The sequence below is a fragment of the Myxine glutinosa genome, chromosome 2 (assembly GCF_964187855.1).
Source record: "Myxine glutinosa chromosome 2, kmMyxGlut1.1, whole genome shotgun sequence".
Taxonomy (NCBI): Eukaryota; Metazoa; Chordata; class Myxini; order Myxiniformes; family Myxinidae; genus Myxine; species Myxine glutinosa.
This window is the reverse complement of record NC_136262.1, coordinates 126,277,167-126,294,261: the sequence shown is the minus strand read 5'-3', so window position 1 is coordinate 126,294,261 and position 17,095 is coordinate 126,277,167. Positions and strand designations below refer to the sequence as shown.

Here is a 17,095-nt window from a genome sequence, read left to right as displayed (position 1 = left end):
GCCAACGTTCGAGTGTAATCGGGTAAACTGTGCGAACACGGCGGCCATTCCGCTCGGTCAAGCAACATCTAAGTCGTGTCCGTAACAATATATACATACATACATACATACATATATATATATATATAAAACCTTCCCACATTGGGCAATGTCCAGCAATATAAACCACTGTAGCGGTCCAATGAAAGTGATGGATGAACCTACAGGTACTTTGTGTTCCATCATAATACTCACATACGGTGAATGGTGTTGGAGAATAAGTGGTAATGCTGTGCCAGTTTATCACCGACGAATGGTATAAAATAATATGGGTATAAAACATAACATGACGGGTATAAACATGACACATATAAACATGATATAAACATGACATGGGTATAAAAAGGTGAGGTGTGTTTACACATTGACAACACAGTATTTAGTGTTTTTAACTTACTGTATTGCATAATACAATTGTTTTTTTAAAGTCGGACCACATTCTGTGTGTACATTTCACGTCGAATATGGAATGTTGTCAAAGACTCAATGTTACAATTTCACATACAGTACATGTATTTCATTCAAAATGAGCAGCGTGTTGCATCTACAGTTTACCGCTGTTGTAAAGTTCATCGAGATAGAGGGACAGGAATTCCATTCCAAACTCCTCTCTATCCATGATGTCTTCATCTTCTCGAAGAGGAAGCTCAACTTGAGGCTCAAGTGGATTGTCTGTGAGGTTTACAAACCTGGGAAGACGAAAAATTATGGGTAATCAGATGTTGTTTCGTATATGGTATTTGTTTCATATTCTGGTGTTATTCTGCAAAGCAGTTTCTTCGGCAAGGGTTATGCTGGGTGGTTTGCCTTTGCCTTCCCAGTCGTGGTTAGGGCATGAATTTTGAATTTGTTCATGGTGCCGGTGATAGCTCGCCTACTCTTTGTGAACGACACAGTGGGATCTTTAACGTCCATCAACTAATGTTGACAGACGGGCAACCCAGTTTAACATCCATCTGATGGATGGCACACACATTCATGAATCACCCTGACTGTGAAATACCGGGATGACAGTTTATAACTGAGTCAGGTTAAACTTCCAAAATCCAGCTGACTGCACACCTCAACTCTTTTATTCCTCGCTTCTCACATCTATGGACTGGCAGGATGGCATAAACCCTAGGGGTATGCACACCCACCTGTAAGCTGTTTCACCTGGGTTCGAATCCTGAGCCAGCTATAAATTGTCATCCTGGTGTTTTACAGGCAGGGTGCTTCATCAATGTGTGTGCCATCGATCGGATGGACGTTAAACTGTGTAGTCCGTCTGCCAACATTAGTTGGTGAATGTTAAAGATCCCACTTTGTCCTTCGCGAAGAGGAGGCGAGCTTTCACCAGCATAGTGAGCAAGTTCCAAATTCCTGCCCTAACTACTGCTGGGAAGGCAACGGCAAACGGCACCTAGTGCATTCCTTGCCAATAAACTGCTTCGGCAGCACCAACACCTGGTGACAGAGTACATCAGATCAGATCAGAGAGATCTTCCATCTGAAGAACCACCTTCCAGAGGCTGTTTTATCTCACTCTTCTCTCCAGGGCTTCAAGCAGATAGTGCACCACCACCCCATGTCATCCCACATCCTGATCCATGATATTTACCAACCCATTAATCCAACCCTTACTCACTGATTTCAGTCTCTCTGCGTCTCTCTCTCTCCGTCTCTCTCTCCGTCTCTCTCTCTCCGTCTCTCTCTCTCCTTCTCTCTCTCTCTGTCTCTCTCTCTCCATCTCTCTCTCTCCGTCTCTCTCTCTCCGTCTCTCTCTCTCTCCATCTCTCTCTCTCTCTCTCCGTCTCTCTCTCTCTCTCGCCGTCTCTCTCTCTCTCTCTCCGTCTCTCTCTCTCTCCGTCTCTCTCTCTCTCTCTCCGTCTCTCTCTCTCTCCGTCTCTCTCTCTCTCTCCGTCTCTCTCTCTCCGTCTCTCTCTCTCCGTCTCTCTCTCTCTCTCTGCGTCTCTCTCTCCGTCTCTCTCTCCGCGTCTCTCTCTCTCCGTCTCTCTCTCTCCGTCTCTCTCTCTCCGTCTCTCTCTCTCCGTCTCTCTCTCTCTCTGCGTCTCTCTCTCTCCGTCTCTCTCTCTCTCTGCGTCTCTCTCTCTCTGCGTCTCTCTCTCTCTCAGCGTCTCTCTCTCAGCGTCTCTCTCTCAGCGTCTCTCTCTCTCTCTCTCTCTCTCTCTCTCCGTCTCTCTCCGTCTCTCCGTCTCCGTGGAATGGTTTTATACTTTTATAATAAAAAGATACAAAAGTCTCTCTCCGTCTCTCTCTCTCTCTCTCCGTCTCTCTCTCTCCGTCTCTCTCTCTCCGTCTCTCTCTCTGCATCTCTCTCTCTGCGTCTCTCTCTCTCAGCATCTCTCTCTCTCAGCGTCTCTCTCTCTCAGCGTCTCTCTCTCTCTCTCGCGCCCCCTGCTGGTCGTTGGTGAGTCGTGCGTGGGTGTGACAATCATGGCTGCTGTGTGTGAGGAGCTGTGAGTACTGTGTTGTGTTGTTTGCCTTTCCCATCCCCCATTTCACTCCCTCTGTGTCCTTGTACGTGCTTGTGAAGTTTTCCCCGTGTTTTTCCTTCTTTGTTGAGACAAGAGAGAGAAAGAGAGCGCGCACGGTGAGTTTGGTGCGAGTCCTAAAGAACCTTGTGTTCTTCAGGCCTGTGCTCTGTTTGCCGTGTTCTTCATCATCGTCGTTTATCGGCTCCCTTATTCTATTTCTTTTCATTTTACCTTCGCCTGCAGGTTTTGCGCGCGACAGGTTCTCTTTTATTTCGAAACCGTTTCTTTAGTTTCATTTATTTTTAGCTATGGCGAACGTTCGTTTGCACAATAGCAGGTATGAGTCATTGACTCGCAAACACGGGCTTATTGCTTGCCCGCCTGACGGAGTGAGCGTCGAGGACGTGGTAACCAGTATTGGTAACATTGTCGGCCTGGATAATGTCCTCGCTGCCTCCAGGATGAACCACAGAATTGTGGTTTTTGTATCAAAGGAACACCTCGTTAATGAGGTGGTGGAACACGGTTTGTCCTTATCCCAGGGCATTTATTTAAGTGTTAGTCCGATGGACACACCGGCGGTCCGAATCATTTTGTCGAACTTACCGCCGTTTATAAAGAGCGAGCACATTGTCTCTTCGCTTAATCGTTTCGGCACCGTCGTGTCCCGGATATCGATGATCCCCCTGCGACTTCGAGCAGACGCCTCGCTCCGACACGTCATGACCTTCCGGCGTCATTGTTATATTATCCTCAAAGACAACGGTCAGACGCTTAATGCGACCATGACGCTGTCGCTCAATGGTCATAACTATCAAATATATGTGTCGACCGAAACGACGACCTGTTTCATTTGCGGGCAACACGGACATGTTAAAGGTGCCTGCACGAAGGTAACTGTCCCCGTGAGAACAACCGAGCAGGCAGAACCTGGTAATGCTGTGGACGATCAGCCGTCCACATCGGCGGCAGCAGCGAGAGATACCTGTACGAAGGTAACTGTCCCCGTGGGCACGCCTAAACAGGCGGCACCTGGTAATGCTGTGGACAATCAGCCGTCGACATCGACAGCAGCAGTGAGGGATTCCTCCGTGAATGATGAAGGTTTCACTGTTGTTACTGCTCGGAAGAAGCACAAACGGCCGAACGTTAATGACGAAGCAGCAACGAGGGATTCAAAAAAGATTGTGTTGACTGGAAGCGACAATGGACCCCTCACTGAGGTGGCTCCTTGTGTTACCGGCATAGCCTTACACAATAGATTTGCATCTTTAACTCCTGATGATGATAAAGAATTAATGAATCAGAGTGAAAGAGCTGCTTGTGATGACAATAATGGACCTACAGAGCCCATTTTAGCCTCCGCCTCTGCGGGGCGTGAGGAACCTGAGGAGGTCGTGCCTCAGAATGGCCTGGGCTGTGCGGACATGGAATGCACAGTTTCTGTCTGTGCGGGGCATGAGGCACCTGAAGAGGTCGTGCCTCAGAATGCCCCGGGCTGTGCTGACATAGAATGTACAGTCTCTGTCTGTGCGGGGCGTGAGGCACCTGAGGAGGTCGTGCCTCAGAATGTCCAGGGCTGTGCGGAATGTACAGTTTCTGTCCGTGCGGGGCGTGAGGCACCTGAGGAGGTCGTGCCTCAGAATGTCCCGGGCTGCGCAGACATGGAATGCGCAGTTTCTGTATCAGCTGGGCATGACGCACCTGAGGAGGTTGTGCCTCAGGATGTCCCAGGCTGTGCCCTCAAGACATATACAAGTTCTGTCGTTGAAACACCTCATATAATTCCGGAGCGTGGCATGACCATAGCGGGTCATGAAGAGGTGAATCTCGCAACACCTGTTGCATCATTGTCTGATTTGCAGACGTGTCCAAAACCTGCAGACATTCAGGGGATGGCACACACAGCATCTGCTGCACCGGCACCTGCTTTATCGTTGGAGGGTGAGACTCACGCTGATCAATTGGACTATGACTCCGATGGAGCCTCATCCCTCACGTCTGGCATCAGCATCGAGGCTTGGAACGAAGTGTTGTTGTCTCATGGGCCGGAGGGTGACCCGGGCATCACACCTGCAGAAATTCTAAAATTCCTGAAAGACACTTTTCGGAAGAGGCGAGTAAAGGTGAAAGATTTCTTTCCAGACCTAAAAATCTTCATAACATCCGCGAAATATCTCGTCCTGAAGTCCAGCCAGTTCGGAGTTGGGGAACGAGAAGTATTCCGCCTCAAGAAGTACATCGTCAAAGCGAAGGAAGAGCTACAAGTAGACCAACCTTCCGCTATATAACCCCTTCCCCTTCTTCTTCACATGACCTTTTCTGTAGCTACCTTGAATATCAATGGGGGGCGGTCCCCATTGCGCAAGACCCAGGTGAAATTACCCACTGAGGAAAAGCATATTGATGTCATGCTTTTACAGGAGACGAGATGCAGTCCTTCGTGCGAAAGCCAATGGCGAAGGTTGATGAACGGCCAATGGTTTTTCAGTAGCTTGGCTTGCCCTAGAGCCGGGGTAGCTATATTCTTCTCATCTTCTTTTTTCCTCCAAACTGACATTGTTTTTGAAGACATAATTAAGGGGTATCTAATTTCTGTGTCTTTCACCTTCAATGGTTACAGGCACACACTTTTTAATGTCTACTCACCCAGTGACAGCACTGACAGGGTCACCTTCTTCACACAGTTAGAAACATCACTCACTCATGCAGATTTTAATAATCTTGTTTGCTTGAGTGGGGATTTTAATTGTACTCTAGACTCTGCCATGGACCGGAACGGTAAAGAACCTCATCTAGCTAGTACCATCCCACTGGCAAGGGTTTTATCTAAATTCTCTTTCGTTGATGCGTGGAGACTTCACAACCCCCTCATACGCCAGTATACATGGTGTCGCTGTCTTGACGGTCGGCTTTCCTTCGCTCGGCTAGATCGTGTTTACATAAATAGTAACTTTCTTAACATGATGGGCAATGTGCAAATTTTACCAATCGGTTTCTCCGATCATCACATGGTCACCTTTTCTCTTCTCTCTCCGATACGGAACTATGGAGCTGCACATTGGATTTTTAATGTGGACCTTTTAGAGGATCAAGCTTTCCTTAAAGCCTTCCGGGTTTTCTGGGGTACACTGCTTTTGCGGAAACCTTCTTTTTCTTCCCTCAATCAATGGTGGGATAATGCCAAGGTGCAAATTAAAACCTTTTGTCAGCAGTATAGATTCTTTTGTACAAAAGATGAGTCTCTCTTTAAAAGTGTTATTGAAAAAGAAATTTTAGCTTTTTGCAAAGCCATCTGTCACCTTCCAACACAATGGAAACGAATCTTTCATTGGCCAAAAAAGAAAGCTATTCTCAACAGGCTATGTGTAAAACAAGCGAGAGGTGCCATGGTTCGTCTCCGTGTGGAGAATTTGCGTCATCTGGACGTGCCTTCTAGTTTCTTCTTTCGACTTGAACACACTTCAAAGGGTAGCGAGCAGCTCACCTTGTTACGGACTGTGCAGGGCAATATGATAAAGGATCACAAGGGCATTAGAACCCTGGTTAAAGATTACTTCTCTGATCTGTATTGTAGGAAAGACATTGATGACGAAATGGTGCATTCTTTAACCGCGTCCTTGCCCACCTTGTCAGCTACTGCACGTCAAGAGCTGGACAGAAAGATAACTATGGAGGAACTGTTTGTTGCACTACAAGCCTTGCCGAATGGAAAAGCCTCTGGCTTGGATGGACTCCCCGTAGAGTTCTACAAAGCTTTCTGGGATCTCTTTGGGACGGAACTGTTGGAAATATTTTCTGACAGTTTGCGACTCAACCAACTGCCACTCAGCTGCCGTAGAGCGGTGCTTGCCCTAATACCCAAGAAGGGAGATCTGCATCGGGTGGAAAATTGGCGTCCGATATCCTTGCTATGCGTGGATTATAAAATCTTTTCCAAGGCTCTCACCAACCGGCTCAGAGTCGTGATTGGGGAGATCATACACCCAGATCAATCTTACTGTGTCCCTAAAAGGTCAATTCACGACAGTATCTTTATTGTACGTGACATGATTGATATCTGCTCTCTCGAACAAAGAAATGTTGGTCTGGTGTTCCTCGATCAAGAAAAGGCCTTCGATGCCATCGATCACTTTTATCTTTTCTCTGTTTTACAGGGGTTTGGTTTTGGTGAATTTTTTATCTCTCACATACAGCTACTGTATAATAACATTTTTAGTTTAGCAAAAGTTAACAACATTTTATGTCAGCCTTTCCCGGCTAGTAGAGGCATTCGTCAAGGTTGCCCTCTTTCCGGCCTCCTGTACTCCCTCGCGATTGAGCCTTTGCTCGTTCGTTTGCGCGCACGTCTTCCCGGTTTCGTTCCTCAACCAACTGCGAACCCGTTCAAGGTGATTGCTTATGCAGACGATCTTTGTGCAATCGTTCACTCGGATGAGGACGTTTTGGCCTTGGTCCAATGCGTCCATGAATTCAGTTTGGCAAGTTCGGCAAAAGTGAATTGGAAAAAGAGCAGAGCTCTCTACCTTGGTCCGCAAAATGGCGCCACTCCTCCGACTCTGCCGGAGCAACTCGAATGGGCATGGGATGGCGTTCTTTACCTTGGTGTCTTTCTTGGTACCGAAAACTTCATTTTGAGAAACTGGGAATCTCTCATAATGAAAACTGAGAGGCGGCTGCTAAAATGGAAGGGCTTACTCTGCCAACTCTCCTATCGGGGCCGAACCCTCATTATAAATAACCTTGCAGCATCGATGCTTTGGCACGTTTTTATGGCACTGCAGCCCCCGGATTTTATTCTTAAAAAACTGCAATCTATTTTTATTGACTTCTTTTGGGGGGGGAAGCACTGGCTCAAACCTGGTGTGTTAAACCTACCCGTTGCTGAAGGAGGACAGGGTCTGATTGCCATTACCAGTAAAGTTATGGCTTTTCGCCTCCTGTCGCTTCGTCGACTGCTGTACACAGACGTCCCGTGGAAGGCATTGGCTCACTGCCTGCTTCGGCAGGCAGGGAGACTCGGCTACGATCAGGAGCTGTTCCTTATTGGCAGCAAGAAAGTCGATATGGCATCAGTCCCCCTGTTCTACAGGAGTGTGCTGGAGGCATGGCAGGCGGTTACCGTTCGCCGTGATAACAGTAATTATTCTCTTGAAATGTTCTTAAACGAGCCAATTTTTTTAAACCCCATTTTTGAAGGGGTCTGCAGTGATCGTACTTTTATGCAAAAGTTTATTGATGCTGGATGCACCAAGGTTAAAGATTTTAGAACCCCTCCTCCTTACAAGTGGAAACCAGCTGCTGACGTCGCTGTTGCCACTGGAGTTAGGTCCATTCGGGTCATTGGGAGGATATTCTCTGTGATTCTGCGCTTTTTCAAGCAAACCAAGCTAAAATGGGCTCCACAGGTGGAAGCTGGCCCTCTCTCATCCCAACACCCCTTTCCAGAGCTTTTGCTTCTTTTTCAAGGTTTCACTTCCTTTAAGTTGATGGAAAAATCCTCTGTTTATGGCATGTGTGTCAAAACCCTTGTTTCTGATAGACCTGCAGAACCACAAGCGCACTGGAGGAGAATGCTCCAGACTACTCATTCTACTTCGATAAACTGGCTTGTTATGTACAAGGTACCCATTGCCAAACGCTCCGGAGACTTGCAGTGGCGATTGGCACATCACATTTTACCCTCAAACGTTTTGATACACCGAATGTGTCCACATGTCCTTGAAAAGTGCCCTTTTTGTGATGCCCAGGAAACTCTTTTTCATGCCTTTGTTGGATGCCCAAGATTGACACCACTTTTTACTGTTTTATCGCATGTCATTCAAGGGTTGGGGTTGGTTTTTACACACTGTGTTTTTATATTTGGTTTTAGTATTAAACCCAGATGTAGGCACGAATGTTTTTTAGCCAACTTTTTAATTTCTGAGGCAAAACTTGCTATATATGTGTCCAGGAAAAGGAAAATCCGGAACAGTGTTGTTCCAGTGGATGACGCTGTAGTCTTTCTTAGGTCATTGGTGTCGTCTCGGCTGAACCTGGAATTGTCTTTTGATAACTGTGGGGACTTCCAGAAACGATGGTGTGTTCGGCGTTCCTTGTGCAGTTTAACTGACGGAGTCCTTACATTAAACTTGTAATATAGCATTGCTCTCTTATTTGGTGTAATGTGAAATGCTTCGAAATGGTACCTTTTTATGACTGTATATATCAACTTTATTTGCTGTCTGTTTTGATTTGTAACCATGGTTTTCTTTTTCTCACTGTCTGTATTTGTAGAAATGCTCTCATGACCTGTAAATATTTTTTGTTTTACCTGTCTGCATTGGTGGAAAAGGTTTTTTCCTTCAAAAAAAGGAATGAAATCTCTCTGTCTCTCTCTCTCTCTCTCTCTCTCTCTCTCTCTCTCTCTCTCTCTCTCTCTCTCTCTCTCTCTCTCCCTTTCTCCCTCTCTCTCCCTCTCTCAATGTTTCGCTTAATTTAATTAAACGCTTAATTTTGCTCTTGATGTGGTCATAGCTCTTGCATGAGCATTTCCTTTGAAATTGTTTGTGGTTTTGTTTGTGTCTTCACCTTTGGTTTGTAAAATTTTTATACTTGCTGGTTTCCTTTAAATATCCTTTGCTCCTTTTGGTGAATTCATGATCCTTACGAAATGTTTTTTTTAAACTGGTTGCTTTGCTTACAACCGCTTTGTGGAATTGCTTGTATTTTTATAATAAAAGGGCACAAAAGTCTCTCTCCGTCTCTCTCTCTCCGTCTCTCTCTCTCCGTCTCTCTCTCTCCGTCTCTCTCTCTCCGTCTCTCTCTCTCCGTCTCTCTCTCTCCGTCTCTCTCTCTCCGTCTCTCTCTCTCTCCGTCTCTCTCTCTCCGTCTCTCTCTCTCTCCGTCTCTCTCTCTCCGTCTCTCTCTCTCCGTCTCTCTCTCTCCGTCTCTCTCTCTCCGTCTCTCTCTCCGTCTCTCTCTCCGTCTCTCTCTCTCTCTGTCTCTCTCTCTCTCCGTCTCTCTTTCTCTCCGTCTCTCTCTCTCTCTGCGTCTCTCTCTCCGTCTCTCTCTCTCCGTCTCTCTCTCTCCGTCTCTCTCTCTGCGTCTCTCTCTCTCCGTCTCTCTCTGTGTCTCTCTCTCTGCGTCTCTCTCTCTCTCTGCATCTCTCTCTCTCAGCGTCTCTCTCTCAGCGTCTCTCTCTCAGCGTCTCTCTCTCAGCGTCTCTCTCTCTCTCTCTCTCTCTCTCTCTCCGTCTCTCTCTCTCTCTCTCTCTCCGTCTCTCTCTCTCCGTCTCTCTCTCTGCATCTCTCTCTCAGCGTCTCTCTCTCTCAGCGTCTCTCTCTCTCTCTCTCCGTCTCTCTCTCTCCATCTCCCTCTCTCTCTCCGTCTCTCTCTCTCTGCGTCTCTCTCTCTCTCTCTCTCTGCGTCTCTCTCTCTGCGTCTCTCTCTCTGCGTCTCTCTCTCTGCGTCTCTCTCTCTGCGTCTCTCTCTCTGCGTCTCTCTCTCTGCGTCTCTCTCTCTCTGCGTCTCTCTCTCTGCGTCTCTCTCTCTGCGTCTCTCTCTCTGCGTCTCTCTCTCTGCGTCTCTCTCTCTCTGCGTCTCTCTCTCTGCGTCTCTCTCTCTGCGTCTCTCTCTCTGCGTCTCTCTCTCTGCGTCTCTCTCTCTGCGTCTCTCTCTCTGCGTCTCTCTCTCTCTCCGTCTCTCTCTCTGCGTCTCTCTCTCTGCGTCTCTCTCTCTGCGTCTCTCTCTCTGCGTCTCTCTCTCTGCGTCTCTCTCTCTGCGTCTCTCTCTCTGCGTCTCTCTCTCTGCGTCTCTCTCTCTCTGTCTCTCTCTCTGCGTCTCTCTCTCTCTGCGTCTCTCTCTCTGCGTCTCTCTCTCTCTGCGTCTCTCTCTCTCTGCATCTCTCTCTCTGCGTCTCTCTCTCTGCATCTCTCTCTCTCTCTCTGCGTCTCTCTCTCTCTCTCTGCGTCGCTCTCTCTCTGCGTCGCTCTCTCTCTGCGTCGCTCTCTCTCTGCGTCGCTCTCTCTCTGCGTCGCTCTCTCTCTGCGTCGCTCTCTCTCTGCGTCGCTCTCTCTCTGCGTCGCTCTCTCTCTGCGTCACTCTCTCTCTGCGTCACTCTCTCTCTGCGTCTCTCTCTCTCCGTCTCTCTCTCTCCGTCTCTCTCTCTCCGTCTCTCTCTCTCCGTCTCGCTCTCTCCGTCTCTCTCTCTCCGTCTCGCTCTCTCCGTCTCTCTCTCTCTCCGTCTCTCTCTCTCCATCTCTCTCTCTCCATCTCTCTCTCTCTCTCTCTCTCTCTCTCTCTCTCCGTCTCTCTCTCTCCGTCTCTCTCTCTCCGTCTCTCTCTCTGCATCTCTCTCTCTGCGTCTCTCTCTCTCAGCGTCTCTCTCTCTCAGCGTCTCTCTCTCTCTCTCTCCGTCTCTCTCTCTCCGTCTCTCTCTCTCCGTCTCTCTCTCTCCGTCTCTCTCTCTCTCTCCGTCTCTCTCTCTCTCTCCGTCTCTCTCTCTCTCCGTCTCTCTCTCTGCGTCTCTCTCTCTGCGTCTCTCTCTCTGCGTCTCTCTCTCTCAGCGTCTCTCTCTCTCAGCGTCTCTCTCTCTCAGCGTCTCTCTCTCTCAGCGTCTCTCTCTCTCTCAGCGTCTCTCTCTCTCTCTCTCTCTCCGTCTCTCCCTCTCCATCTCTCTCTCTCTCTCCGTCTCTCTCTCTCTGTCTCTCTCTCTCCCTCTCCGTCTCTCTCTCTCCGTCTCTCTCTCTCTCCGTCTCTCTCTCTCCGTCTCTCTCTCTCCGTCTCTCTCTCACTCTCTCTCTCTCTCCCACTCTCCCGTTCTCTCTCTCTCTCTCCCCCCCGTTCTCTCACCCTCACTCTCTCTCCCACTCTCTCACCTTCCTGTTCATTTATCACCATGCCAGTTGTGCCCAATTGTTGTCTCGCTTGCTACCACATTTTCAATTTAACCTTGCTCTTCCATGAGCCCCGCTCTTGTAGGAAAGAAAAAGAAAATGCATTTAGAATACAGAAAAGAGACCTACATGAGGTTGGGGATGTGTCGAAGCGCATAGGGCAAGCTGGTGAGCCTATTGCTAGCTAGCACGAGTGTGCTGAGCTGAGGCAGGGTGCAGAGGGAAGAAGGAATTTCCACCAGTCTATTTCTCTGAAGCCACAGTGAATGGAGCTTTTGGAGCCTGGGAGAAGGAGAAAAATATATCAAACTAGAACGGCACTCAGTAGGGAGCATACCTCCACCTGGTTGGCCATATCACTCAATGGTGAAGAATCACTTTTAAAAAAAATGTATCATATCCGAATCATATTCAGATCTTCACCAAAATCGAATCGATTCTTCCTTGTCGCACACCCAACCTGTCCACCAAGTTTCGTCCAAATCCTTCCATAACTTTTGAGATATCCTGATACGTATCGTTTTTGGCCCCATCTCCCAATGGTGAATAATCACTTTTTAAAAATTCTAGCATCCGAATCCGGATCCGAATCCAAAATCTAATCATTTCATCCTTGTGAGATACGCTAGATATCTGCTAAATTTCGTCCGAATCCGTCCACAACGTTTTGAGATATTTTGTTCACAAACGGACAAACAAACAGACAGGGGTAAAAACAACCTCCATCCACCTTTGGTGGCAGAGGTAAAAAGTATTCTTAATCAGGATTTTGTTTCTTATTGTTGTACAATCATCTTGCAAATGCATGGTGCATCCTATAGGTCCCAGGGTGACTTTTGAAGCAGCACGTCATATGTGATAAAGCAATTTCACTAGGTAAAGTTGAAATTCTCTGTCAAGGGGCTAATCTCGCTTGATATTGAGAATTCCATTCCATTAGACCATTCTAAAGTTACTCCATTCAATGCCAACCCCAGTGGGTCCTCATCACGAAGCTCTAATGAGCGACGAATTTTAAAATAACCACAAAAGGCGTCAAACTCACTGTCCTATCTTGTCAGGCAGAGATTCCAACTGGTTGCTGCTCATATCCAACCACTCTAGGGCAGGCAAGTTGCAGATGGCAGGTGGGACGTCAGAGAACATGTTCACAGACATATCCAGATGGTAGAGTGAAGAAAGGTTGGACACCTGCAGACATCGAGTGGGGTGTATCAGGAAGGTGAGATCTGTACAGGCAGTTTGCACAGTCTCATGAGATAACAAAAGACCATCAAAATCCTGCCTTGAAAATAGTTTTCTCACACTTTGCTCACTGTGAAAGCCACATTGCAGGAGATTTTGTGTTTAATTATTTTAGCCTTCATATAATGCAGCTCTTCATACCTAGTCGACATAGTTTGGGGAATTGTTTACTGGAGAGAGGAGTGTTTGTAAAGACAGTCAACTGATTACAACGTTATAACAAGAAGGAGCAATCAGAGATTGCAGACCCTCACTAGGACGTGTTTGTATGGTGTATTTTGTGTGGTATTTATTATCTGCTGTTTGTGTGGTTTATTGAGGATGTCGATTTATGTTCAATCCAATATGGCTGTCAAAACACGCGACCAATGACGTCATCAATTTACTTCTCCCATACAATTTTAATGTAGATCATGCTCAAGAAATTTCAAACTGATCGGATCAAGCGTTTTACTTGTCTAATTATGATGACATCATCCAAAGACATCATCAGGAATATATGTTATCCCCATAGGCAGTGCTTAACAAGGAGCCATGTTTCAATTTTTTTCATGGAGCAGTTTCAGAGATATAGAGGTGTGAAGTTTTTCCAATATGGCACCCATACCACGTGACCTATGACGTCATAATTCTCACAAATTGTACAGGCCGAGGCGCTCCGACGGTGAAAATTTCGTGTCAATCGGATCAACAATTGCAGAGAAAAAAATTCATACCGATCAGATCAAGTGTACTTATCGAATTATGACGTCATAATAAAGGTACCGATGACAACATCATTAACATACCTTATTCCCCATGGGGAGTACTTGACAACGCACCATGTTTCAATTTTCTCCATGGAGTGGTTTCGGAGATATAGAGGTGCAAACTTTTTGGGGTTTTCCAAGATTGCGCCTGTACTAAGTGACCTATGACGTCATAATCATCATTAAAAAATATATAGGAGGAGGTGCTCCTATGGTGAAAATTTCTTGGCAATCAGACCAATAGTTGCAGAGAAAAGCATACTCACGTTCTGTGTGGACAAGCAAAAAGACAAACAAATGGACCCAAATGCAATACCCTTTGCCTCTTGGAAGGCAAATCCAACTGAAGGCAATCTCAGTTCCGTCCACCAAGCTCGGAACAAGTGTGTATCTACCCTCAGAAGTGCCAGGAAGCACTATCTCTCCACACTCAAGATTGAACTCTCAAACCTGTCTCCTTCCTCCAAATCCTGGTGGCGTCTGTTCAAATCCGTTTCTGGTGTTTGTTCCCCCTCCATCCCCTCCCTTACCTCAAATGGCGACACAGTTGACACCGCACGTGACAAAGCCGAATGCCTCAACTCTGTGTTTGCCTCAAAATCTTGTGTCCCAAACCCATCTCTCTCTGATCCCACCTTTCCCAGTCGAACCCAACTGCTCCTGGACTCTGTGTCCTTCTCTCCTGACAAGGTGGAGAAGTTTTTATCAAACCTCGACTCTGATTCTGCAACTGGACCAGATGGCATCAGCCCTCGGGTCCTAAAATCCTGCTCTGCCTCTCTATCTCACCCTCTCTCTGTTCTTTTCACCCTCTCTTTTTGCTCAACGTCATCTGCCAGCATCTTGGAAATCAGCAAAAATTACCGCTTCACACAAAAAAGGTGCAAAAACAGATCCTTGCAACGACAGACCAATCAGCCTGCTCCCAATTATCAGCAAAGTCATGGAATCCATCATTGCTTCGGATATCAAATCCTTCCTCTTCTCCAATGGCTTGATCTCTGATCATCAATTTGGTTTCAGACCAGGTCATTCTACTCTGGATATGTTGCTTTTGCTGTCTCAACAATGGATGGAGGTCCTCAATGCCAAACAGGAAATCAGAGCTGTCTCCCTTGACATATCATGTGCCTTCGATACGGTCTGGCACCCCGCTCTGCTCACCAAACTCTCCTACTATGGTATCCATGGAAATCTCCACTCATGGGTTGTGGACTTCCTCTCTGGTCGTAGGCAACGTGTGGCCCTGAATGGATTTCTCTCATCTCATTTTCTTGTTCTGGCTGGAGTTCCCCAAGGTAGTGCTCTGGGCCCTTTGCTATTTCGGGTCTTCATCAATGATCTCTCCGACTGTCTGGAAAATCCTCTCTATCTCTTTGCTGATGTCTCCACTATCTGCCGCTCCATCCCTCATCCCTCAGATAGGCAGTGTGCAGCCTCCTCACTCTCTGCAGACCTGGACAAAATCACAGACTGGTCAAACAAGTGGAACATGTCTTTCAATCCTGACAAATCTCACACTCTTACTATGTCTCTCCGAAAAGACCGAATGGAAAACCCTCCCATCTACTTTTTCAACAATCCTCTCCAAGAAGTTCTGTTGCTCAAGCTTTTGGGTCTCACTATCTGTCATGATCTTTCTTGGGAAAACCACATTTCCAAGCTGGCCTCCAAAGCCAGTCGCCGACTGGGCATCCTCTGTCATGCGAAGTCCTTCCTTGGCACACCTGAGCTCCTCACCACATACAAGGCTTTCATCCGCAGCTCAATGGAATACTGTTCCCCCCTCTGGGCCGGTACTCCAGCTTCTCACCTAGCTCGGCTTCACGCTGTTGAAACCAAAGCTTTCAGAATCATTGGAATCTCCTGCGATGAAGCTAACTCCGAGGGCCTTTCACTCACTCACCGCAGGCAGGTTGGTGGTCTTTCTGTCTTCTACCGACTCCTCTCCAGCCTTGCTCCTCCAGCTCTCTCTGTGCTCTGTCCCCCCAATATTCTTTCAGGTCGCACAAGATCTGCCAACAACCCTCTTTTTGTTAAACTGCCAAAATCTAGGCTCTCTGCTCACCTTCACTCTTTCATTCCCCTTTTCTCCCACCTCTGGAATAAACTCCCCCACTCCCTTCAACCCCACTCCTCCCTCCAGGTCTTTAAAACAGCTGTTCACCACCATCTCTTATCTTCCCCCATCCAAAACCTTCATCTTTTCTACCCCCGGTAATTCACCCCAGATACTTTTTTTTTGAAATTCCAACTTCTTTCCCGGACGTCCTTGCAGTGTTCTTATGTTTTATACCTCTCCCACCTCCCCCCAAGCCCTCCCCCTCACACAGTTCTCTCGATGTCCCTGCTCTCAAATGTTGTGTTTGTGTCCTTCCCCCTCTCTCCCCATCTTGCCTACCGCTCCCCTTATTTTGTGTTTTATGTGTGGGTTTGACTTTTTGTGTGATTAATGTTAGCTCTTTCACGAGCCTCGATCTGGTATGCAAAAATAACAAAAAATAAAATAAAATAAAAACCCTCTCCTCTGGCAAAGGTAACTGGAGAGTTCAAAGAACACCTTACTCCATGCAGTCTTAATAAAAGGAAGGGTCCTTTAAACTCTTGCTTTGTGTTTCCGAGCATAATCTATATTTCCTACAAGCCCCAATTTTGTCGAAATCTCTATATACCTCTCGATTTGTCTAAATCTCGGCACTGCTAGTGCGAGTGGAATACTTATTTGATTGGTTGAGATGGGGTAATATTTTGTCCAAGTACTGCTAATCTAGAGGTTTTTGTAAGTGCAAAGAAGTCGATTTATGCTCAACAGTGCTCAACAAATATATAATTCAATTGAAATGATTTTTTTTTTTAAAGTCTGTAAAAAAATATATATTTTTTTTTTTTCCGGAAGTTTACTGCTGTTGATGCATCGTCTATTACACCACCTTATTTAACACATTGCATTAGTTCTTCGTGCCTGTTGTTTGTGTGCTTTATGACATCCCTAAAAACAGTAAGTTTCCTGTCTGAAATGATATTCAATTTTGTTTGACTGCCAGGCAGGCAGGCAGAGTAAAGAAAAATACCTTACTATTCACTGTGCATGCATGCTCAGGATGGGATTCCGTACAATTTGCCAAATTCAGAGCTAAAGTACTGCTAAACACAAATTTGTCTTCCGATTCATGTCCCGATTCGTGTTCCACAGTGTTCCAAGTATCCAATTCAATTGAAATTTCTTTGTTTCTCTATTATAGACTGATGTCTATAGACAAACAGAAGAAGAGAACCAATTGCTTAAAGCTGCAAAGAAGGGGGGAGGTATTCCTACTAAAATATGCAATGCAGTGTCTGTCTGTCTGGCCATGGCAGAATTAAAAAAAAAATTCAGGTCAATTGGATGAAAATTGATTGATGATTTTAGGTGATGCTGACCTTTTACCTTTTGACAAATTAATTAATTTGGCTTTTTCAAATTCTCATAATAAAGCTTTGTTGAAAATTTTATGACAAAAGCTCAAAAGGTAAAAAAGTTACAGCACGGACACACACACACACACACACACACACACACACACACACACACACACACACACACACACACACACACACACACACACACACACACACACACGTGATTGCAAAACCCCGTCTCTCACTGTGCAGAGGACGGGCTAATAACAACACTAATGATAATAGAATAATATTAATGTTATTACAAAAC

At 46.4% G+C, this 17,095-nt stretch overlaps 1 protein-coding gene across 4 annotated transcripts in view; it reads right to left on the bottom strand.

The window, feature by feature from the left end:
• The window catches only part of LOC137421288 (leucine-rich repeat-containing protein 39), a 58,346-nt gene that overhangs the window by 18,125 nt on the left and 23,126 nt on the right, over positions 1-17,095 (bottom strand). For 2 of the 4 annotated variants that reach the window (XM_068107188.2, XM_068107187.2), the window contains exons 6-8: positions 12,438-12,583; positions 11,522-11,674; positions 595-728 (exon numbers count right to left, since the gene is read on the bottom strand). In XM_068107188.2, coding sequence (XP_067963289.2) covers positions 595-728; positions 11,522-11,674; positions 12,438-12,583 — 433 coding nt within the window. Of the gene's footprint in view, positions 1-417; positions 729-11,521; positions 11,675-12,437; positions 12,584-17,095 lie in introns of those variants that run through there. The other 2 variants (XM_068107184.2, XM_078771622.1) reach the window with 2 other exon arrangements.